At 38.9% G+C, this 25,448-nt stretch overlaps 1 protein-coding gene across 8 annotated transcripts in view; it reads right to left on the bottom strand.

Annotated features, from left to right (window-relative positions):
• The window catches only part of TRAPPC8 (trafficking protein particle complex subunit 8), a 61,355-nt gene that overhangs the window by 21,639 nt on the left and 14,268 nt on the right, over positions 1–25,448 (bottom strand). For 3 of the 8 annotated variants that reach the window (XM_077352523.1, XM_077352528.1, XM_077352527.1), the window contains 15 exons: positions 25,149–25,238; positions 24,307–24,481; positions 22,567–22,720; positions 20,518–20,608; positions 17,978–18,234; positions 14,883–14,998; positions 10,373–10,523; positions 9,915–10,015; positions 8,711–8,816; positions 7,860–7,880; positions 6,924–7,055; positions 4,216–4,440; positions 3,085–3,193; positions 1,147–1,341; positions 846–976 (listed from right to left, as the gene is read on the bottom strand). In XM_077352523.1, the coding sequence (XP_077208638.1) occupies positions 846–976; positions 1,147–1,341; positions 3,085–3,193; positions 4,216–4,440; positions 6,924–7,055; positions 7,860–7,880; positions 8,711–8,816; positions 9,915–10,015; positions 10,373–10,523; positions 14,883–14,998; positions 17,978–18,234; positions 20,518–20,608; positions 22,567–22,720; positions 24,307–24,481; positions 25,149–25,238 (2,054 nt within the window). The remainder of the gene's footprint in view (positions 1–845; positions 977–1,146; positions 1,342–3,084; positions 3,194–4,215; positions 4,441–6,923; positions 7,056–7,859; positions 7,881–8,710; positions 8,817–9,914; positions 10,016–10,372; positions 10,524–14,882; positions 14,999–17,977; positions 18,235–20,517; positions 20,609–22,566; positions 22,721–24,306; positions 24,482–25,148; positions 25,239–25,448) is intronic. The other 5 variants (XM_077352525.1, XM_077352529.1, XM_077352526.1 and 2 more) reach the window with 3 other exon arrangements.

The following is a 25,448-nucleotide window of genomic DNA, read 5'->3' as shown; positions in this document are numbered from 1 at the left end:
AAGTGAGAATCTCTCTGCAGGATTGGAGCAGATGCAGCTGTAGCACAGAGCCTGGCTGTATACAATGGAATGTTTAGGATGGTAGCTGAATGCATGCAGGTATGTTTGTCAGTCAGTAGGTTTCTGATATAAGATGGTGTCATTGTGCCCATTGTGGGATTTTTTTTTACAGTAATGTCCAAAAATATATATTTCTTGCATAAATTGATTCACTGTCAGGTTGATGGGAAGGTGAAAGTTGTGTCCAGACAATAAAAATGTCATTAATGTATTGATGATATAATAGAGGTGTGAATGGGTGGGAATTTAGGAAGAAATGTTCCAGTCAGCCATAAAGATGTTGGTATCTGTGGGGCCATACGGGAGTCCATGGCTGTACCACTAATATGAAGGAATGTGAAGTGGATATAGGTTAGAACAAAATGGCAGAGTTTGGTGGCAAAGTCAGCTGTAGTGTCAGGAATTATATTTCTTATGGCTTGTAATCCATCTTTCTGTGGGGTTTTGGCATACAGAAATTTCACATCTGAAATGTTTCTGCATAGTTCATAGGATAAGTGGATTGTAGAGGATTCTTAATTCTCAGTCCCTTAAGTATAATTGTCCAGATATTTGCATTTTGTAAGAAAGAAAATAACAACTAATGTTGCTAGAAGTTTCCTTCAGAAAATGCACAAGCTAGTCATCCCTAGAAAAAAAAAAGCTGGGATATAGCTGTAAAACATGCATATTCTAATAAGTATTAAAGAAATCAAATAATGAAGGCATATGCAATTGATTTGTTCAATAGTAAGAACAAAGTAATAACTTGACACTGTACAAAATATTGCTATAGGATTACTTACTAGTTCCTTTGTTTCTCCATTACTGTTTAAACTGAAATCCTTTGGTTGGAATTTCCAAAGTAGCGATAAGTCAGTTAACAGAAGTGGAACTTTCAGTGGATTTCTAAAAGCTACTTCCACAGTTATTGGTTCTATGACAAAGAAAAGACATCATATACACTTATAGGCACCATTTTTACAAGATGTGAAAAAAGTCATTCATAACTGAACTTTATAATTACAGATATATTCTATATAGCAACTTTATTTCAGCAATGTCTATACCATGGATTGCTTTTCCAAATGTATATTCAAATTTTACCTTCAACCACACCAAGCGGAAATCTAGAATTATCTGAGTATTTGTTCAGACAGTACTGTGTTGGCTGAAAATTTGACAGTGCGACACTTTTATTAGCTACAGCCACAACTTGCTCTTCAAGCTCTTTCCACTGTTGTGAATATTCAGAATCATATTCTTGGTCAAGGCTTATGTGTGTTGCTGCCTGTTTTTCACCTAGTCATGAATATATAAAAAGACAAAATCACTTACAGAATGCCAAACAAAAACAGGTTCAGTTTCTATATCCTTGCTTATATCATGTCTAAATTAAAATTGATAACCATTTAAATTGGAACATGATTGTCATATTCTTAGATGTGCCCATTTTAGGAGAGGCTACAGCATGATTTAGGCATAACAGCATCACAAAAAACCAACTAACTTTGGGGCTACTGAAGCTCTCATATTTCATATTTTCACATCCATGGCAACCTAATTATATACTTTTGTGGCAAATGGCAAACTCCTCATATTGGGATTCCAAACTCTGTCTCAGTCCTGGTTTGAAAGGAACCTGTAAACCACAATCCACAACACACAGCTGACTGATATATTAATATAGAAACAAACATAAGTCGCCACTGTATCTGAACAAAGACTATATTACTGGCAGAAACAGAGTAGTAGGAACTTCAGAAAAGCAAAAGTCTAAGCCAGAGAATTAACAGGTTACTGAGACGAAGGAGATAACTATAGGAGTTAATTTCACATATTGGGATTTGACACAAGTTTAATGATCAGGATCCAAAGAGCCTGCACGGGTTTGTGTGTATGTATAATTTGGCCTTCTAGTGATAGCCCCATGTGTCTCATCAGGTACTGCTTCAGAAAATGCTATACCTTTGAGAAGATGCTATGAAAACACATTAGATGAAAACCATGCATGACACTACAAATCCTATCCAACATTAAATTTTAAAAATAAAGTCAATGCATTAACCATTTTTCAAAAAAGTCAGGAAATAATATTCTAAACAGCTTCATACAAAAACTTGACCAGAAAAAGGAATGTTTAAAGAAATTAAGATTTCTACTCAAAGACATTTCAGCAACTTACCTGACTAAAAAATGCTAAATATTTAAGTAAGAGCATAAGAATGAAGAAATATAACTACATTTATACAGATTTAAAGCCACAGAAATTTAACCTCCACATATGCCTTAATTGTTCCTTAAGGATTGTTGTTGTTGTTCGTTGCGATGTCATGTCCGACCCACTGTGATCCCATGGACACAGGTTGTAAATCTGCGTCTACACCAACATCATCACATTTCACTTTATATAACATATGCAAGCATTTGTATGTCCAGGCTCAAACTGTCACATCCTTATCCATGGTTCTTCTATATATTTGTGAAACAACCTGGGGGTAGAACATGTCTGGCTGTCCAAGTTGGAATAGGGCCAATCAGGGTGCAGGAGATCAGGGCCCTGATGGAACTTGAACAGTTCCTCAGGGCCTGCAAAAGGGACCTCCTCTACAAGGCATTTGGTTGAGTTCAATCAGAACCACCACTTCCAATCAGCCCCCCAAGCCTCCCTTCTGCAATCATCACTGCAGACTCACCCATCCCACTGGGCCATCAGTAAGAGTTTACTTATTGTTCTCCCCAATGTCTATTGTTCATAATGTTGCTATTATTACCGTATTACTATAAACTGAGTTATGAGTACTGTTCCTGTTTGATGTAAACGGCCCTGAGCCTTTGGGGAGGGCGGTATATAAATAATAAATAAATAAATGTCATACTCATTAACAAGGCTTCAGAGATGTAAAAGTTTACTTTGATGGAAAGGAAAAGTTCTGATTCATATAGTTCAAGTTTTATTCACTCTGAGAATACAGAACTATGTTTATTATATGCTATTTTATTTAACTGATTACCTTAAATAAAATAATCCAAATATACACTAACCTTCAGCTGGCCGCCTATCATGTCCAAAGAAAACTCGCGTTGCAGAGCTATTAATGTAGGGTAAAGGAAGCTGTGGTAATGGCTCATCAGATGACAGCTGACTAACATTCTGGAGTAAAGAAAAGACTTCTTAAGAACAAATAGTTGGCATTGAATGACAGAAAACCTGATCTTGCAGTATAGGGAGCAGAGATACAGGAACATCAATGAACTACTGAAGTTCTTTTAAAAAGAAATGCAGAGAAGCATACATCATAGATATTTCAAAGTAACATGTAAAGGCATTCACCCACAGCAGTGATAAGCCTATTCCTAGCCATATAAATGTGATTTTTTTATCCTAACCACAGCTTTTGGTGTGTTCACATAAGCCTATAACTTTTGGAACAGAAAGGTAAAATTAGAATTTCAGTATATTTGTAGTCTTCTTTAAATTCAAATAAAAGTTTCACTGAAGGACACTTCTGCTTATCCTGCAGAAGTAGTACAAGAGGACAACTACTTTATGTATTTGATTTACATCCTGGCATGGTTGGGGTTATGTTTTTTTTTTACTATAAAGTCCTCAAAGTAGCTTACAAATCTTCCTTCCCAGAATATCAGTCCCCATTGCTGAGTACATATTTAGCACTTGAGAGCCAAGCAGGAAAGTGTTAGGTGCAATTCTGCCTCTGATAGGAGAATGACAATTGCCAGTATATAATTTAATTCTTCTTTCTTGTAGCAGCCAATTTCCAAGAGGAGGTTCTCAGTTAACATAAGCATAGCAGACAGATTTTACCCATGGGGCACAATTCAACTGAACGTTTTCCTGTGCAAGTTTTACTGAAGTGGATTATGCTTACTAAAAAGAGCTTCCTCCCAGATTGTGCTCATATTAATTATTGGGAATGAAGTGCCATTGAGATTTCTCACTGTAGATATCAAAGCATTTTGAACTGCACCTGAATAAGCATTCATAACAAATGCTGCAACCAATACTACAGCATTCTAGTTGTACTTTTAAAGACAGGATATTTCATTTTATCAATAAAGCTATGCAAGCAAGGCTCCAAAGACTATATTACAGAACACTTATTAAAGAGTTAACTCACAGGTTAAAATTCTAGAGATGATAAACTGGCATCTTACCCTATAAACATAAAGATATTCCCGAAGGAAGGCCCCTTGCTGAGAAGCAGTTTGTTTGCTATCATTGATCAAAATATGCCTGAAAGCCGAGACAGCATTCTCAAGTTGTCGAAGTGTAAAAGACTGGCGGCCAATAGTGAAGTTTATATGATCCTCCGCAAGTGACCATCCTTTTCCTTTATAAACTTGCATGGCTTGGCAGTAACATCGCAACGCGTGCTTCTTCTGTAAAATAAATTCAAACATACTATCACAGATCATTCCACAGAACACTGTAGTTAAAGCTTTAGATTAAAATTCCAATACAAAGGAGATGTTTTGTGTTACGGTCACTAACAAACAGTAAAGTGGTTGGCTGAGTGGATGACAAAGCTGTAAAGAATGGGCGGTATAAAAATACAAACAAACAAATAAATAAAGGTCACACAATGGAAGCACCGAAAAGCAATCTAGAACTCTCTACCTACACAAGGGATTTTGCAAGCATGCATAATTTGACAACAAACAAATCTAAACATTCCTGTCAGAAAAGCAACTGACAAAAATGTGGCAGGTAGAAGAAAGAAATCAGCTAATCATAGCTGAGAGCTAGAGAATCCTAGAGGGGAAGATTGGGGAATAGGATTTCTACACTAGCTTCATCACTCCTGTACTCACTGTGAACCTACAGCATCTCAGAAGGAGTTGAAATTATTGATGGGGGGGGGGGGGGAGGGATGGAATGCCACAAGAAAGTGACACAACTTCAAAACTTGGGGTGGGGGGTGCAATGTTTACAATATTAACTAGTTGCTATTTCAATGAAAGTAACTTCATTCTAATATGCTAAAATATGGCATAAGTTGAAATCTATATAATTACAGTAGGAGCTGTTTTGCCTGTTGCAGCAGAAGAGCAAATAAAGTTTTCCAGCAAGTTATGCACTAACAGATGATCTGAAGAATACATTTAGTGGGCCAGTGCATCTGATAGCTTGAACCCCACGTAAACTGATGTTTTAGTAAACCTGTTAAGTTTTCTAGACCTACAACATTCCCCTTCTTATCTTTAACCACTTCTGCGGAGTGGATAAAATAAAGCCCTAAGGGCTAATGGGGAGGAGTTAAGGCGGGCCCTGTCCGTGATAAAAAAAACAATCAGGAGCCGCGTAGCTCCTGATTGGTCCCTCTGAGTGGCACTCAAGAGGCTAAGCTCTGCGCGGCTCCCCATTGGCCGCTTGGCCCGGCCTCACCTCGCCCGCCAAGGGAGTCGCCGCTCAGATGGAAAAGACCTCTGAGGTGGTGAGTCCTCCTGGTGAATTCTCCTCCCCTTAGGCACAGCCCGCATCAAAGACGCGGCCTCCCTCGCCCTTGCCTGCTCTTCACCCTGGGGAAAGGAGCAGGGACGCCGCGTCAAAGATGCGGAAGCCTTGCTCCTTTCCCCCCCAGACACCCCCAAGCCACCCAAACACGGACGGAGCCTCGCACCGTGCCAGCCCCAAGAACCCTTCACCCTAGCAAGTCTTCCCGGGGGACGCCGCATACTCTCCAGCGTCGCGCACTCCGCCCCCAAGGACATCCTGCACACAGACCGCCCGACACTTCCCCCCCCAAAACGCCCAAGCCTCCCCGGCCGACTCCCCACCCCGCCCGTCGCCTCTCCCCTGTCCCCGCCACCCACCACACCACCTAAGCTGCCCGCGCGCAGCTAGACTGCCCACCCCTGCTGTTACCCCAGCCGTCCCTTTTCCCACCCCCCGCCCCTTTCCCAACCCCCCCCCGGCCTTCTCCCTGGACCCTACTCACGGTCCTTCGCTGCTCCCACGCCCATCTCCTCCACTCAAATACAGGCCCGAGCCCAGAGGCCTGCAAAGGCTCCGTGGCTACAGCCCCGATGTCAGCCGCTTACACGCATGCGCGGATCTCCGTGCCTGCGTCCTAGTGGCTGCTGTCCACCCGACCCCACAACGCAGCCCTGGACCTCCGCGCCTGCGCCGTAACACCCGCTCTCCCTCCATCACCCCGTTCTCCCATCGCGCCACAACTCCGCCCCGCGGGAAGCACCTGCCGCGGCTTGCCCATCCCTCTACCCTGCCCTTCATCAGCCCATTTTTATAAATGGGCTTTAATACTAGTACTTCTATACTAATGAAACATTTTTATCTAAAATCCAATTAAAACAGTAATAATGAAATAATTACACCCTGGATCACCCTACAACTAGGACATAGATTTAACCTACTATTAGATTTAGCTAGCCTTGCTGTAAAACAATGAATGTAATTTCATTTATTCTTCAAAGCAGCAAAACACTTTAGTCCTGATCCACTTCACTAACCAGGGCCAAACTGTCACATCATTTTAGGAGTTTTTTCCGCTTCCTTAATAGCTTCAGTTGACTGTTTAGCTGCATGAAGTATGCCATTCCCAAAACTAGAGCAAGTACTGAAAAATCCTGGAAAAATAAATGTAACTGCTGAAATGTATCAAACTACTTACATATATTTTTAAAAAATTAATCAAGGTAAGATTGATGATGTAGCAATAAAAATAGAAAACTGGTAGGACTGAGCATACAGCAAAGGCTGAGCTAAAATAATCTCTTTGAACATATTAGGAGAATGAACTGTTAGTTCTATAATTGCTCCCCTCAGGCAGGCAATCAAGCTAAATGGAAAATTACAGAATGTGGGTCCTTCCCCCACCCCCCACCCCACAATCAAGACATACCTGTCCTGCTTTACTATACCGGTGTCCAGCCAGTATCATATGAAAGGCAAATTTTCTAACCATAGGACTTTTCATATTTATAAAGCAATGTGCAGCTTGCTCCAACAACAGTGCACTCCGAAGATCTGAATCCTAATGAAAACAATGAGTGATAAAAAGCCCAATAAACCAGCAATGAAGCATGTAATATTCACAATCCCAAAAATATCATAAGAGAAAGCTCTAAAGTCCACAACTATGGAAGGATTCCGGTCACTGATGCCGTTATTCTAGCTTCTCTAGAAATCTTCACCAGCTAGAACATCTAATTTATCCTGTAAGAATTTATAATGGACTCACCACCAAGGTCAAACCTCATATGTAACCTAGGTATTGGTTCAAAACCAGAACTACAGAAATTATCTCAGTGATGGCTTTTTTGCATCAACTCACAGCTGTAGGGTTTTCAAGGCAAGAGACATTCAGAGGTGGTTTGCCACTGTCTGCCTTTTTCAGCGGTTACCCTCTCAAAATAAAAATGACAAAGTGCAGGGGATTCACTTATTTTGAACTGTTCTGAACACCACGTTATAATGTGAGTTAACACAGGAAGTATGCTATATCTGTTGTCTATGGAAAATGACTGCAGAAACAATTAAAACCTAGTTCAAAGCCAAAAATGACAAAAAAGCAGCCTTCCAAAGAAATTTCTGTTACACCTGTGATCAGACATTGCAAAGGCAATAATGTTCTTTCTGAGCTTCATTTACCGATTTTTCAGTAAAGGATGTTTATTCTCAAATACATACACATTTTGATGCCCAGAGTAAAGAATCATACAAATCCAGAGTATATATTCTACTTTAAATGGTGTCAAAGTAAGTTGATACACATGAGTGACAAGTTTCAGCGCTACCTAGCCTTCCAGCTATTTAAGCTGATATTTCTATCACTCACCATTCCCATCCAAGCGCTCTGCTGCCATTTTTCAACAGAAAAATTAAAAAACAAGAGTAAGCTTCAAGACATTTCAATTAAAGAACAAAAAAAGAGAGATGGGAGAATAACAAGGACTGAACATCACAAACTAATATTGAGCTATAATTCTGAATTTGCCAAGGACACCTGATCTACATCTTTCCAATATATCATACAACCTCACTAAATTATAATTCTTTTCGCACGTATGTCAAATTCTTCTGATATAAGGCCAAGATATTTTTGTGACCTACATATAATACTCTCACATAAGTAATATGATTGCAATGCAAATAATTGCAACTGCAAGGCTACCTGAAGAATTATCTGACTTTATTTAACTGCAACAGAAAGAATATCTTGATATACATAGATATTTGTTTTTCATTTTGGAACATCTGGTTAATATTTGACACTAGAGGTGATTTTAAAATAAATGAGAAACAGTGAGGGTAACAAATCTTCAACCTATGTTGGCCCGTTCCCGATCCCCCAGTACTTATACTGTGAATATCTTGCCTTCATACTATATATGCATATGTTCTCTCTCCCAAACAAGAAATGCTTAACTGTATCTTGCTAAAAAAATATACTTTAGGCTGACAGATTTCTTCCAGAATACACATATGTGATATTTAAAATGCAGCCAGTGAGAAAGTACATAAAGATACATAGCTTTCTACAAAAAGATACAGAAATCCTGAGAATTAGTACCAAACATGCAATAAGCCTTTCTTCCAGACAGTATTCCACTTTTCTACCTAGAAACTTGTTTTTTTTAATTAAATACTATTTTTTCAACAGAAAACAGATAATAGTATCTGATGTACCTCAGTGGTTAAACGTATCAGGAGAGCAGCTGCCTCTGAGTATTTGCTTTGGCTTTTTAATATTTCAGCACTAAGCAGCACACACCTCTCAGCCAGCATCATGTTCCTAGAAGACATGGAATTTAAGCCCAGTTACGCCTCTCTGTATGTTTCAGTATGTGATCAGTATGTGAACTGGTCCTCCTTAGTTACATAATGGCATTGCTATAGCACACTTTTAGTGGCCCCATTGTTTTTAGGATTTGGGTGGGAAGAAAATGAATGAACATTGTATCATACAAACTTAGCTGCTGTCTTGCTATACAGAGCCATGCAAATCTGATACATGAATCTAAATGCATACATTGTGTGCCTGCGTAGAAGCCACTAAGATGAAAAGCATTATTATCCAGCATTCATGGGAACGGGAATTGCTGGTTAATCAAATGTTCCAAATCTTATTGCTCTGCTCCACTGCTTACCGAGAGGGATGCACAGAAACCCTGTTCTTATTGGGCATGCTATGGCAATAGCCCCCAAACTTGGCAGGATCCTTCCCCCTCCACCCTGAGTCACGGAGCCATCCCAGGCAACCAGTACAGGAGGACCTTCCAGCAGAGCAGGCAGACTAGGAATGAAGCACCTGAGAACAGTCAGCTGTCCATGCCAGCCATCAGAAGCCCAGCAAGTGCTGCAGGCACCAAACTGGCCGGATGCAGAGGAGGGTGCAGAGCCGTAGGTATGAAGGGATCCCCCCTTTTGGGAGATGCAAGTTAACTCAACATTCTGGATAATCAAGTACTTTAACTGCATTTCTTCTTTTATAGAAGTACAACACAGAATTCATTGTGAAAAAGAATTATGTTCATTTAGAATAGGGGTAGTCAACCTGTGGTTCTCCAGATGTCCATGGACTACAATTCCCATGAGTCCCTTCCAGCATTTGGCTGAAGGGGCTCATGGGAATTGTAGTCCATGAACATCTGGAGGACCACAGATTGACTACCTCTGATTAGAATATATATTTGCCCTTGGTGTTTGGAAGGCTAACAAGTAACTACTTACCCTGAGGAATACACAGACTTTTTTGCCTAGGTAGCTAGAATCATTGTTTAAACAAAACATAGCCAAATATTACACAGCATGATCATATATTACCAGCCATGCAATGAAAAGTTAAAACAAAGCCTCAGCCAGCAAGAACTGAACATAAATAACCACCTACTTGCATATATCTCTGTAGGTTTGAATGGCAGTATCCATGTAATGAGCAGGGTATGGCCTAGGTGCTCCTGGCTGCAGGAAAGCAGATACAGCTGCCATTTCCTATGAAATAAGTAGTTACAACCAACATTATGTTTGCTACACAGGTCACACACACACATATTACTATTATGTCAACTAATTTTGTGAAGAATATATGTGCTATTGAGCATTTTTTCCCCCAAGAAGCTGTTTTGTAGGGAAAGAATTAAGACTGTCTCTCTCCTCCCACCCACTCCAGTCTTCCTCACAGACCCAGAAGTCCTCTAATTGTATGCAAAAAGCATAATAAAACTATACATAATATATAGTTTTATGCAACATCAGTATTTTGTCAGAAAATTCCAATAATCTACAATGATAATTAATTTCCCCCCCAGCAATTGTATTCATTTTAAAAAATAATGCTGATATACCAACCAGTGCTCCAGCTGCATAAAGCATGGCTTGATCATTCAAAAAGTCTTTCTTTGCTGTATGATAGCAACTATATGCCAGTTCATAGTGTTGTACCAGGAAACATAAATCTGCCATTTTCCTGATCTGAAGTTCTGGTGCTTCCAGAGGATACCTGTTAATATAACATATATACACTAACATATAAGCATACCTTGAGAGGAATTCTACACCTCTATTAATAAGCACTAGACTTTGGCTCAGCTACTAATGTTCTGCTTCCAACAACCACCAGTCCAAGGCCCCCAATTGTTGTGCCTACTGGAACCAAGGTGCCTGCCAAGACTTTACTTGATGCCCACCAAGTGTTTTCAGACAGTGGATAGGGTCATTTCTCATTAGCTATGCAAATTAATATAGTTTCAGCAGCAGCTACCACCACAGCGCTAGTTTTATTCTCTGATTCCATTTTCTTAGGGTATTTTTTAAATTAACCTTCTTTCCCCGTGTATGGTTTTGCCTCCTCCGACAGCCATTTTGTTGTTGCACCTCCACCCTCAAAAAGGTTGTGAATCCCTGTACTACTCTTAAAACACAGAAGCATGGGGTCTTAGATTTCCTATGAAAGCTGAATCTATGTTACTAAGTATACCTCCGCAGTGCCTCCCAGCTCATACACAAAGTTTATTCTTCTACACGACTACGGCAGCAAGACTAGTATTGGTCAAGAAATGGAAAACGCAGGAACTACCTTCGATAGAAGACTGGTTGAACAAACAAGTGGACTTTGCTAAGATGGCCAAACTGACACTGATAGTTAATGGAAAAACAGAAGAGGCGTTTCAAGAACAATGGGGCCCTTATCTAAATTACTTAAGAAAATAATTTAAAAGGGGACTGAAATGGGGAATTAAGTGTATCAAATGAAGAGCATAACCTACCTTTTTCTGTATTAATAATGTATACTATTCGTACTGTTTTATCTTTAGTTTTGGAAAATAAAATAAAAATTCTGTAAAAATACACACACACACACAGAGAGAGAGAAGCAGGGGAAATGGTTACAAAATGTCAAATCTCCCTTTCATTCAGGATTTTTCTGGGTTCCTCCTCTTACTTCTCTGCTCTACTCTACAACAGGGCTTATATTATCACCAGCCACCTGTATATGGTTTCAGTTTCCCTCAATAGCAAAGGTACCCTATGACAAATTGCACTTTTTAAAAAGTACGAAGTGCTGTACAAACAGCTGAAGGGCTGTGAAGGGTTAATTCTTCACAGAAACAGAAGACAGGATGTTTCAAGAATCTGATTGATTAGCATCAGCTGAGCAGAGAAAGACTGGCTGCTGAGAAGAATTCAGTCTGATTTCAGCCCAAGCATAGAACAGTCGAATACTGATAGTTTTGGAATTCAGCCCTGATTAAAAGAAGTTCAACATAAATAGGAGAACTGGGGAAAGTTGGCAAGGACGAGTAGGTAGTTAAATGGAGACTCCCATTTAGGCCAAGGAAAAGAGATAGATCTTCTAGAGAAGGAAGAAAATTCCCTACCAAGTTAAACAGGGAGTTTGCTCTGAAGAGTACAGAGATCTCCAGTCTGGTGTAGTTAGAAACTGCCTTTAGAGAGCATCAGTTAAAAACTCAAAATGAGTACTGGTATTTCAAGAGAAGGGAACTGAAAAGAGCATAGCAACCTTCTAGACACTGAAAAAATTAGAGACTACTCAAAGAAAGTGTGTTGTAGTGTTTGGAGAAAACACTGGAACATAAAGACTTAACATAAAGACTTAATTGTTAACAGCTTAAGAAACTCTAATTAGAAACATAAGAACTGATATCTGTGATTAAAGTAAAATCAATACAAAGTTATCTGTACTGGTTTCACCTCAGAAATTTCAACTCTTGATGTCCCCTCTATGTATAATAAAATATTTTCTTATGTTTGAATTTTAAAACACCTCTAGTGCCATTTAAGTTGAAGCAAGGTCCTGATCCTTCCCCCTCAGGTTCCTGAGCTGAGTCAACGGCCAAAATATTCTGATGTGACAGGATCGAAGAACCAAATTTCTTCAGCAAAGAAGAAAACACATCACTACGGCAGGTCAGTGAGTAAAGGGAAAGAAAAATGGAGAGACAATCTTGCCTCTAAAAGAGGGAACATCATACACCCTTCAAAAAATGTCTGAGCAGTTCTTTGGGTTCTTCCAATCCTGCTCTACATATATTCTTTTAAAATCAAAAATATTCCACATATTCCACAGTGGCAAGTTGGGAGAAGAGGGAGGGTTGAAACCTGCCATTTCAAACCAGCTAAGTAAAATGCTATTAATGGCATACACAAAGAAACAAAACAAAACAAATCAAGGAATGTAGGCTGCTGAATACAAACAATAAGTATGTAAAATAAACTTCTAAATATAGGCAAGTATGCATGGTATAAATGGCCTTTTGATGTCAACAAATCCATGAAGTAAAAATAAACACTAGAAGCACTCATTTTTTTCGGATGTGTAAATATTTATTTAACATATACTTTTCCTTCCTCCAAGTGGTTCTTGCCTTTTCCTCCTCATAAAAATCTGGATAAATTAGGATGGGGGAATTACTGGCCCAAGATCTCCCAGTGAGTTTCAAGGCAAGCAGAGATATGCATTTGAGTCTCCCAAAGCCTAGTTTAACATTCTAGCTTAGATCTGAGCAGGAATCTGATATTGGATAGCAAATTCTTTCTTATACCAAAACCACTGGCAAAAAACTGTTAGCTTAAACTGCTGAGTAGTCTATGTTTTTAGCCTGTGGCTTGGATCTTAATGCTGGATTTTAATTAATAAAAATCAAACATGAGCAAAACAAATGTTTTATTTTGTAAACCACTTTAGGCATGTTGTCCGGAGAGGTGACATTTAAAAACTGCTAAATAAATAAATTAAATAGCTCTTTTGGAAAGACCAACTTTATTGGCAGATATTTTTTTTATGAAACACTATGGTTGGGAGGTGAAGGCTTAGCTTTCACCTGCAGATTTCATATCAGCCAAAAGAATAATTGATTTTAATAATTCACTTCTAGCAAATGTTAATAACTCAAAGCAAATGAACTTAGGTAAAGGAACAGACACCTGCCTGGATGAGGTAACTTTTTGGGAACTATTTCTAGACATCACTTGTTAGATCACTTTTGCTGTATATTGGGAGCTTACTGTTAGACTGTGGGCAAGACTTTTTATGATTAAGCTATTATTTCAAATTGCCACTGTACTAGAACAATAACCAAAGGTGTTCCCCCTGACAACCATCACACAAGCGCTATCCCAGTTTGTAACCCACTATCTTTTAATCAGAGGTCTGCTTACATACACAGATCTGATACCCAATAACAGATCTCCATTTGGCTTTAGACTCTTAACAAACATTTGATCCAAAATGTGCTTTGCCACCTGCCTATTAACTTTAAAATGTGATTACTACCACCCAAGCACATAAACCTTTATTGGCATTATACAAAGAAAGTCCATTTAAGAAAAATAACAGCAGCAGAGATATTAGATGAATTTACAGTTAATACCCGCTCTGGCAAATAGACTAAACACACTGTAGAATTACCACCACCCATTTTCTATAGAAGGGAATTCTTCATTATTTTTGCACAATAGGTTGAATCCAGCAGACTCATTCCATTAATGATGCTCTGGCAGAAGGAGTCCTTAATTTTTGCTCTTTTTACATCTGTGGAATGCTTCTCCCATCAAAGAAATATATATTTCTTTTGTGGAATGGATCTATAGGATCCAACACAATATGACTACCAATTTTGCAACTATAATGAAATAATTTCCATTGTGGATTTGATCAAATATGCAGCTGGTAAAAAATGCAGCTGCGAGGGTCCTCACCTTCTCGGTCCTGGCCCCTACCTGATGGAATGAGCTCCCAGAAGAGTTGTGGACCCTGCGGGAGCTTCTGGCATCCCACAGGGCCTGCAAAACACAGCTCTTCCATTAGGTCTATGGTTGAGGCCAGGACAGTGTGGAAGATTGGGTTGGGGTCCCCACTGGTGTTAGTCATTCTTGCCCCTCTTTCCACCCCTCACTAGAGGTTTTGTTCTATGGTTTGTTTTGTTCTATGATTTGTCCTGTTTTTCATGGGGTTTTTATCAGACACTTCGTAACCCGCAATGAGTCGGTCTTGGGAGTGGCAGGAAATAAATTTAATAATAATAGTAATAGTAATAGATTAATATAGTGTAATTGGTAATGTGTCAGATTAGGACTGGGGAGACTTAGGATCAAATTTCTCTCTTAGTGTAACAGCATTATTGGGAGGACAGATAAATATTAATGCTAGTGTGCTTCATAAAGAAAAGGCAGCATAACAACAAAACATGATTAAAACTAGGAGGGAGTAAACAGCCTTTCTTCAAAAAAGCTAGAATGAATTAAAAACAAGTAACTGAAGTCCTCACAAGAAAGCACACATTTAAAAAACAAAATCTAATAAAAGTCGAATAGGTTGTATATTTTTAGATTTACTTACAACAAACCAGAAGTACTTTTCAATTCATTTATACTTTTCTCTGGAACTTTACCGCCACTAAACCATTTTTTGGTTGCTGAAAACAATGACCGACTCAGACCTTTCCTGGATATTAACTGAAAAATAATAAAATGCAAAATTACAGTATTGCCAAATTGGTTTTGCAATATTGCTTGGTAAGATATTTAATAGCATATTTTTCAGATCCATCACAAACAAGTTTAAATCTCTTTTGCATTTCTTCATGTATCTCTAACCAATATTATCTTACATCATTTCATGTCCACCACATAAAATAAAATGTTATTTGTATTCTAACATTTCTAGCACTTCCCTTTATAGTCTTTATGTGCTTTTGCTATGACTTTGGGTTTAATAAGTAGGGAATATGCCACCTAAAGAACATTTTATGCCAGTTTTCCCTTAGTATTTGAAATTTAGAAAACTGAATTTCTTTAGAGAAGAACAAACTATCTGAATCAGTTTAAGTAGAAAAAACTAGCTAGAAGCAGCGTTCAGATGAGGAAACGAGGAGAAGCAGGCACAGCAGATATTGGCCTTCTGGTTTAGTGACTGGTTGCTAATGGATTTTTTGCTGTCATTTCAGACAGACCAATTTTAGTAACTGGCTGCTAGCAGAATTTACCTGTTCATACAAACCAGCTTGCTTCAAATTAGCAAAGTGTGGCTGAGCCGCTTTTGAGGGAAACTGCCTTCTTCTGTTTTCTAACCCTTCGTTGTACATCTGAATTGCTGTGGTGTGCTCTTTCCCCCCTTTTTTGCTGCATGATCTTCTGCAGACCTTTTTTTTATGTTCCAAATTTAGTGTTATAGTGTTAAGCCAATATAGCATTTCAGTGCTATAGTGGCAGCACTGAGATGTCTCGACTCTAATGACTTCAGTGATAGTAAATAATTCAAATTTAAAACCAGACAATTAAGGGAGGAAAAATCAGCTCAATCTATCAATCTATCTATCTAATGCCTGCTTGTAGTCATTCTACTATTCATGAAAGCACAAAGCAGCCCTATATCCCTCTCCAAGAAGCAAAGGCACTACTAACTTCTCTGCTTTACCAACCAGCATCACCTGTCTTAAGCTTCCCTACATTTAAAAAAAAAACCCAACCTCTGAGGAAGATCACATGGGCCCATTATGCACGGCCGCCGAAACAGCGATTTCGGGTCACATGGAAAACGCGGAGGGGGAAGACGCGACGCATACCGGTTATGTACGGGGCGGGGCGCGACGGTGGCAAAACCCAGAGTAACCGATTATGCACGCGGCGATCCGGGCGCCGCTTCTGGTTGCGCCCCTTTCACCCGGAAGCTGCGCTTTCTTCCGCGTTTCACTGACGCGGCTTTTTCGGCGGCATGCACCGAAGCTGCGGCCGGTTGCAGCCGGCTCCGTGCGTTATCGGTGATTTTAGTCGCCGCCATTCCACCCCGAATGTGCGCTAAAACCCCCGTGCATAATGGGTCTTGGTGAAAAAGGGTGGGGGAAAATGACTCTGTTGGAAATGACCACAGCATCTCTGATAAAGCTCATTAACAGAAGTAAATTCCTTGGATGAATCCTATCTCTGTATTACTTCACTCGAAATTGGGCCCACAATAAATAATATTTAGAATGGCAATATTAAAATCGTCATTTATAAACCCAAGCTGCTAATCCAGCAGTCTCAATTCCAGGATTTCTCTATTACAGAAATGTGTAAAACACCTCCACCCCCCCCAAAAAAAATCTCCTCCTCCAAATATACCAGAAAGAATTGGAGGATTTATTGCGGCTCTTAAAAGGCAGTGAGTTTATTTGTTCATTAGTTGAATTCTGAGCTGTATGTCTCTCCATATAATGAACATACCATGACAACAAAATAAAAAGCACTACTAGGACTGACAGAACTGCAAAGAATTCTGTCGTTTCTATTAAGTTATAGCAAGTGAACTAGATATCTTAAAATGTTAAAATGAAATTTAGAATCTGTTTTACTTTTCATCACAGTTTAGTCTTCTACTACAAATGAGTTAATTAGTAAACGTGATGCTAAATAAAGCTTCAATTGTTATACAGTAACTAATCTTGAACAATTGCAGGCATGTTTTATTAATTCTACTAGGGGCAACACCCTTTTAAAAAACAGGTCAAAGAAAGGCAGGGCAGCCCAGCTAACAAGGTGAGCCATCCGGGCCAGTGTGGCAGACTGTGGCCAGCCAGAAAGGCGGGAAGGGCTACACCAGGAGCCCAGGAGGGTGGCCCTCTGTAACCATCTGGCAGCCAGGAGGATGAGAAGCCAGCCTCCTTCATTTTCCCCCAGCTCATCCTTCCCCAGCTCTGTGGCTCACCTCCTGCCAGCTGTTTGTGAAATGGCACAGGGGAGGAGGATGCAGGGGGAGAAGAGCATCTGATTGGCCCTCAGTGGAGGAGTGCCATCCCACTGAGGGTTAATCAGAGGGCTGACACATCGTCGGAAGGATGGTAAGCTTTTTATATGGGTTGATGATTATGATGATGCACAAGTGGCTTACAGCAGGATTCCCCCCACAATGTAATTAAACAACATGATTTCAGTTCAAAGATGTGCAGAAGAATATTTTGTTTTATGACGGTTTTTGTAATGAGAGATAGCAGAATTTTAACCCATGAGACATAAGCATGGCAAGGGCTGAGATCCTATGTACTCTCAGAAAGCCCCATTGCACACATGGCACAACATATACTGCCATCTGATTCCAGCACAAAATGGCAGTATCGTTATTATGGTCTTGAATACTACACTTTTGTTGCCATCAAGTCACAGCCGACTTATAGCAACCCCATGGGGGTTTCCAGGAAAAGATGTTCAGAGGTGATTAGCCACTGCCTGGCTCTGCATCAAGACTTCTATTGTGGTCTTCCCCTCCAAATACTGACCAGAGCTGAACCTGCTTAGTATCTGAAACCTTAGTATCTGAAACAGTAAGACTTCAACTCAGTGGGCATTGCATCAAAGCAAATAAGAATGGGTATTATAGATATTGAGATCTGCTCCTGAATCTCTTTTGCACTGATGACATATAAGGTAACTCTCAAGTTTAGAGGGAGAAAGACTTACCTGGTCATTAAGCTGCCTTATTGTTTTCTCTATATGTGGCAAAAGTCCCCTAAATGTGAATTCCTGAATGAACTGTCGAATTCGATCATGATCTGTGAGTGTCAAACACATGCCATGTGGTATCCCAGTATTTAACTTCTTTGATTCATGCAGTGATGCGTTTGATTTTAGATAATCAGTGCCATCAAAGCAGCCACTGTCACTAGTATGATCCAACTGGAGTGGGTGAGTCTTAAAGTTATTTGATAAACCATCTACTGAAAAACAAATTATGCAATCCATTACACATTGAATTAAACATTGAAAACAAGAATTAGTTTGCATCCAAAGATGTTCTTCCACCCACTCAATGATCAAGATAGTCTATCTGTAGCAGTACAAAAGAGCAAGAATCCAGTAGCACCTTAAAGAACAAAAAAAAATGTGGTGGAGTATGAACCTTGCTGAGTCACTGCTCACTAATTCAGATACTAATTCATGAAAGCTCATACCTTGCCACAAATTGTAAAATAATAAAATTTTATTGATAAGCTGCCCTTCCCTGAAGGCTCAGGATGAGTAACTTAAACAACAATAATTCAATTAAACAAAAGCTCTCTGCTGAGAAAGGTGGTGCAAACATGGGTGATAGGAGGGACGATAGTTTAGCTGATATTCTGAGCCGATTGGTGTTTGGGGCAGAGAGTCCAGTCTTTCTTTGTTCGTCTTTAAGGTGCTGCTGTACTCTTGCTTTTTTCACAGAAGAACCAAACCACTATTTTCATGACTTGTGCACTTGGGACTTAGTTCACTACACCACAACCCATACCCTTCCCAAAAGACCCCTGACCTTCAAGACCTGTTTGTTTGTTTGTACATATGAGGAGGCCAGAAGAACTCACAGCTCTTTGGATCCCAGGTTATTCTACAACAGAAATTTGTTATCTTGTATATAACATATTGTATTCCTATCACTCCCCTCTAATTCATACTATTAAAAAACGTATACCAAACTGAAAAAGAAAACATTTCCTTATCTATAGAGCAGTTTAGATTTCCCTTCTCTATGCCTGCATCATTTGGGATACTTTTGTAGCTACGAGAGTGCTATTAAATATCTAAACTTGTATATAAAACTACAACCCAATTACAGCCACTAACATTGTAAAATGGATACAATTGAACCAACAAGATAACTCAGCCAGTTGCCACTACCTGTCAGGTTTCCAGCTTCTCCCTAGCCTACTTGGTCACTATTTTATCACTACAGCTTCAATGTACTGAAACTCTGCCCATCTAAAGCAAACTTGCACATTAACTATTCATGTTGGAACTTGTCAAGTTTATCTGACAACAGAGACTATCAACTGTCAAGATACTCGACAGGACTCTCAGTTAGGAGATGGTAATGAGAAAATTAGCAGAATAATACATTCAAGATATTATTATTGTTGTTGTTATTGTTATTATTTTTAATGCATTAACCGCCAATCCCAGATCTGCTAGCTCAAAGTGGTGCACAATAAAACCCATAATACAGAATAATTTGTGAGTAGAATGGTAAGTAATGGCAATTGTAAGAACTCAGCTTATTCTCTAAAATTACTAACATTTATAATTAAACATAATTCTGAAGTTTAAGATCACAGTATTTGCATATTTGTTTCTATGAAAGGAATATTATGCTCCATTGCTATAATAAGCCATTATACTTTGATGTTTTGGCTTTATATCTAGAAATTGCCAGATGACTAACAGTGACTATATGTTTTGATCCAGCTTACAAGGGCAGCAACTTCTTCCCATAGTCACATTAAATTTGAAAATTCTTCCAATGTCTGTATTTCTTCAATTTTTGCTAAACGTTTTGTATTTTTATAAAGCACACAGCCTCATTTTGCATCTTATTTGAAAGAGTATAATCATGATAGAAGGCAAAAGGCAGATCAGAACACATAACCTGGGCATCACATGAGCTGGAAGGACCCTTATTAGCTGATCACAGCAATACTGCAACTCTTGACCTCAGAAGACAATTTCAGAGGGAAGCAAAAGCTAAATAAAAAGCTCTTTTGAAGATCTTCAGTAATTTCGTATGAAGTCAGCCATACAACAATGAATAATTACTATTTTTCTAAAAGCTCAAAGTATTTCATATATACCCCCTCAGTAATCCCTACAATGAACTGGATCCTACAGCTGCCTTCCACTAAGTGAGGAGCTTGTTCAAGTGAAAGAAGGCCTACTATGACAGAAGGCAGCTTTTTCACTTATACGGGAAGAGACAAAAGATCCAGGCCAACAGCCATGTAAAACAAGCCAGAATTTACACTATTTAAAGCCATATTACTTTGGGGGCCTGATGCTGAGATACAGAGGCCATATAATGAGGCTGTAGCCAAACAAAGTAGAAATCAATGACTTCTAGCTCACAGTTCAAACTTTATTCACATACTAAGCCAGTTACAGTTATAACTTGATGAAGTCATAGCAAGATTAAGGATGTGGCATTCAAATGATTATTTGACTTTAAAAGCTGAATTGTTATTAAAAATGTATACCTTTGGAATCATTTCCTAACTCATCCAGTGGTATAAAGTGATCTGTATTCTTATTTGAAATTACTGTATAAGGGCCATCCTCACAAGATTCCTGTCAGGATAAAAAACAACAAGAAACAGAACTTCAGCCTCCTAAAATATTTGAAGTGTTAATGTCTTTCCAAAGGAATTGTTCCCCAATTATAATATTTTATGTATTTTGTAACTTTAAACATTCCATATATCCTACTGAATATATTCTAAATCTATTTCATGAAAAACGTAAAATTCTACGTATTTGAAATTTAGATAGATAGTAGGCATCATGCATCCTGCCCAAGGAGCTAGTACTCTGTACATTCTTAAGCATGGATAAGAAAGAGGAATAAAAAGTCTATGTTGAATAGTCAACTAGAGATCTTCTTAAGAAAGGTACCCAAGGCCATGCTTCTTTTTAAAGCATCCAGAAGTTAATGGAAAGAATGAAACCAACATAACCCAAGTAAGTTCTGAATGATAAAAGGAAGAAAAATAGCCTTTAGCTCGGCTGAAAACACGTGATGTGCCTGTAAAGACAGGACAAATTTGATAAAAACAAAGATCAATCTAGCTGAACCTTTCATCTAAACCTTTAGCAATACAGCTGTCCAGCAGGAATGGGAAAAGAATTTCTAGTGGAAGCTGGTGCACTTCTGCAACAGATATGACTTCCCACCTGGCATAGTTTATAACTTATCTGTGAAAATATGGCATTATTCTGAAAGCACACAGAGGCAAAGGATTGAAATGATGTCCATATTAGTAATCAAGCCCGCTGTCATAAAAATACAGCGGGCGCTAGGCAAGAGAGCCCCCGGCAGTCGCGCGCAGTGCGGCTGGCGGGGGCTCCCTTGGCCGCCGGCAAGGGAGCAACTGCGAGCCGCGCAGTTGCTCCCTTGTCAGCAGGGCGGGAATCGGCACCCTTCCTCATCCCGGACAGAGCCCGCCCTAACTCCTCCACCTAAGCCCTTACGGCTTTATGTAGTCCGCGGCCCCCACGGCACCGCGGGCTGTGTTAAGATGCTGCCACCAGTATTGGAATGTGATTTGGGGCTGTACTGCTTTACATAAATGCTGCAACTAGATCATCCCACAGATACAGTTTTCACACACTGCATCATATTCACACAAGTGCTGTAGCAGTCACCAAATACCTGAGATTGCTACTATGAACCTCAACACAAATTAAGAGTTGTAGCTGAAATAGCTGCCACAGTAATGTTTAGATATTACATTTGATGTTACATTTTTAGCAGCATTTTCATCTTACAGTCTACTTCCTGTTCAAACATGGGACAATCCAGTTTTGCGTTTGCTGGCCTTTGATCCTCAAAAAGATAGTTGAAGTGTGCAGTCTTCCCAAGCTCCGGATCAGCATTTCCTACCTTCCACAAACTTTAATGCTCTTGGTCTGTCCAGGATCCAGAATTTAGTCATTCTACGGCTTTGAGTCCTCAAACTCCTCTGGACCAGCATTTGGCGTTCAGTTGCTGGCCCTGAGGGAGCTACTAGGGCTTAGAAATGAGCAGAAATAGTTTTAGAAGGGGGATTGACAGATTCATGAAGGAAAGATCCACCAATGGCTACTAGCCACAGTGACTGAAGGAAGTCTCCTCCTACAGAAGCAGCAAACATCTGAGTAATAGTGTGGGACAGCAGCAGCAAGAGAGAGAGACTTGGCCTGTATGCCCCATTTGTTTGGCCCTTGATGGAATCTAGAGAAGTTACAGAAGAAGTGGCTTAGCAGAATGAAGGATCACTTTAGCAGCTCCACTTTTCAAAGATATCAGCTGCCATTAATCATGTTATTTAAAAGTCAAATGAAGAGAACTAAAACATGTGACTTTATTAGTTATAGGTAGAACTGCTTTCCCAATCAGGCATCTAAAAACAACCAGCAGTAGATAGCAGTAATAGAAGAGGAATTTCATACCACCAGCACCAGGGCAAAATAATCTACTAAAGAAAACAAAGTGAGGAAAAATATATAACAAGTGAGAAAAGAATTTTAACATGATACAAAAAATATACCTGGATTTGAATATTGCTTTTTTGAAGATACTGACTCCAAGGATCAGGAATCTGTTCATCTGCTCCTCTGTTTGACCCCCGAGAATTTATCTTAAGTAAGTAGCATCCCTGAGTCCCATATCTTTGCTTCATTTCTTCATAAATTGAATCAGCCCTAAAAATGTTAAATATGGCATATGTACATATCTGTGAAATTCTGCTTCAACTTTTAAAGAACATCTTAATATATATACATTATATTCATTATTGACAGCTAACAGAGCAAAGTTTCAAAGAAAACTCCCTTCTCAAAAGTACTACAGTAAATAGACTGGACAGCAGCCAGTGATACATAAAATTAGTAACTACTACTCGTATTGATGTGAGCTGATTTCAATCCTGAATATTTATTCCTTTTTAAAAAACTGGAACAGCTAAGGTATACCAATGCATTTTGCATTACAAAGCAACAATGCATACTCAGAGTCTCTCTAATGTTAAGAAATCACTCACACATCATGAACTTGACTATGCACTCTTGTTTAAGACCATAAGCTTACTGCTGCATCAAATAAAGATTTAGCCAACATTTTTTACAGGAAACCTAACTATGAATTAGATGGTCCATCAGAAAATGGCCAATGGTCACTTATCATTTGTCTACCTTTTGTCCATTCCTGGATTTCACTATGGTAACAAGATTAAATAATGAAACACAAGTAACACGGAATGAACAGAAACTTGGCTGAAAGCAAGATGAGAGCTCAGGATACATAAATATGAAATTATTGATTTAAAACTTGGAGCATAAACAATCATTCCCATTGTCCTGAACCAGATGTCAAAACAAAGTTAGGTAATTAAGAAATGTACTGCACACATGGAAAAGTTCACTTACAGAAAATTAAGATATTATTATAAGCTTTAAATGAAGAAAAGAGAACAGGATAAGAGAAAAAAGAAGGGGTTAACAATGACAAACGGAGAAAGATAATATATCACCAGGAAAACATGAATAAGAATATTGAACACTTAAGTATAAAGAAGTTCCAATGAACATCTAAAAGAAAAAGCACCCCATAACCAAAGAAAGAGATAGCGATATTTTTTCCAGTGGAGCCAGCAAATATAAGCACAGCAACAAATTTGCTTGTGTGCCTGAATGCAGCCCATGTATAATAAATCACATTTATACTCTGATTACTAAAATTAAGGACCTCAAAGACATATCTGGATTCATACTCTGGAAAAAGTAGTGGTATTAACCTCTCCCCCACTAAGGAGGTTCTTAATAGGAGGCAGAGCTTTTCATTCATTCAAAGTCCAAGCTGTCCAATTTAAATTTAAGCCACTGACAAACCCATCTGCTTTCTCCTTCAGGCTGTTTATGGTAGCAAAGTCCTACCATTGATGATTTCTATTATGACAAAACTCATTTAAGGCATAAAAGAGCTTCATCTACATTGCCAGTCTAATTCGATTCCATAAAATCATGTTAATCTGTACGCACAAACAGTAGGTTGACTCCAAGACTTTCTTCAGCCATAACTCCAGTACTTTCCACAACTGAAAAGGGGGGGGGGGTATCAAAAGGGTGTTCAAGGTAGGGGAGCAGAGAACAATTAGAAACAGTGCAGACAGAAACTGGAGGTCTGCAATGGGAAAGGATTCAGTGAAAATTAGCTTCCCCTCTTCCCCTGGCTGGAAACCACCTTGGGATTCAACCTCCATAGCAGCAAATTCAGAATTAACCATACTCACCTTTGTTCCTCCCCTGCACTCACATCATGCAACAACACATAATATTTGAGTGTGTTCGGAATAAACCATTTGGGATAACAATATTCATTACTATGTTGAATTCGATGTTGTTCTTGTGATAATTTTAGAAACTGTTCCACAGGTTCTGGTTCACTAGATGACACAACAAGCATACCTGAATTGACATTAAGGATGAGCCACAAATGTACAAGTTAACTAAAGACTAATGTGTGCACTGGGTCCCTTTGATGATACTACAAGAATAATAATAACATTTGTTTCAAAAACTGGTAGACTTACCTCTAAGTAATAGCTAAAAGCTGTTCATGAAGTACAGGGTGCTACCATGTAACTGCACTCTATCTCTAGTAAACAGCTTGAGAATAGATGGCAGCTAACCCAGGTTGAATACTGCGAACACTGATGCTGTGAAAGCCATATGAGCTCACATCATAGTTAAACTGCTATGTTAGCTTTACATGAAACAACCTACAAGGTATTTACTCTAGAGTTCTCACAAAAGGAATGCCATTTCAAATCAGAAGATTATGCTAATTTCTCTACAATACTTAGCAACAACTTTAATTATAAAACTGGAATTAAGTTGTCTAATCAAGTAGCTATTAAAAAACACATGATCAGTAATATGCAGCAAATAGCCACAGAGATTACAAAACAACCTGAAGAATTACAGCACTGCCTTATTCCTGATTAATACCATAAATAGAATATTTTTGCAGCCTCTTGGCATTTTCACAAGCTACCTATCAAAACTCTGCTAGAAAGAGATTCAGTTTGCATCTTATATTAAGATCCTAAACACTTTCAGTTTCAAAGGATACAGGCTACATAGTGGTTTAAAAATTCATGATCCGATGCTGGCATAGATTGAAGAAAGCTCTCTCGATAAGCCTCAAACCATGGAGTTGTAGCTGAAATAAGTTCAATAAATATTATGGGAAGTCTTAAGATTAAAAAAACAAGCAATGTTATTGGTAAACTGCTGAGAAGTACTGAAAAATTATTACACCTAACAATAATATCAGTTACTACAACACAATTTTGCAGCATTATCCAGTCTAATGTAAAGCTAATACATGTGCAATTCATAAACTAGAAATATAGCTGTATATAAACAAATA

Source organism: Paroedura picta, chromosome 9 (genome assembly GCF_049243985.1).
Source record: "Paroedura picta isolate Pp20150507F chromosome 9, Ppicta_v3.0, whole genome shotgun sequence".
NCBI classification, from domain to species: Eukaryota; Metazoa; Chordata; class Lepidosauria; order Squamata; family Gekkonidae; genus Paroedura; species Paroedura picta.
Note: the sequence above shows the minus strand (reverse complement) of the source record. Positions and strands in the feature narration are given on the sequence as shown.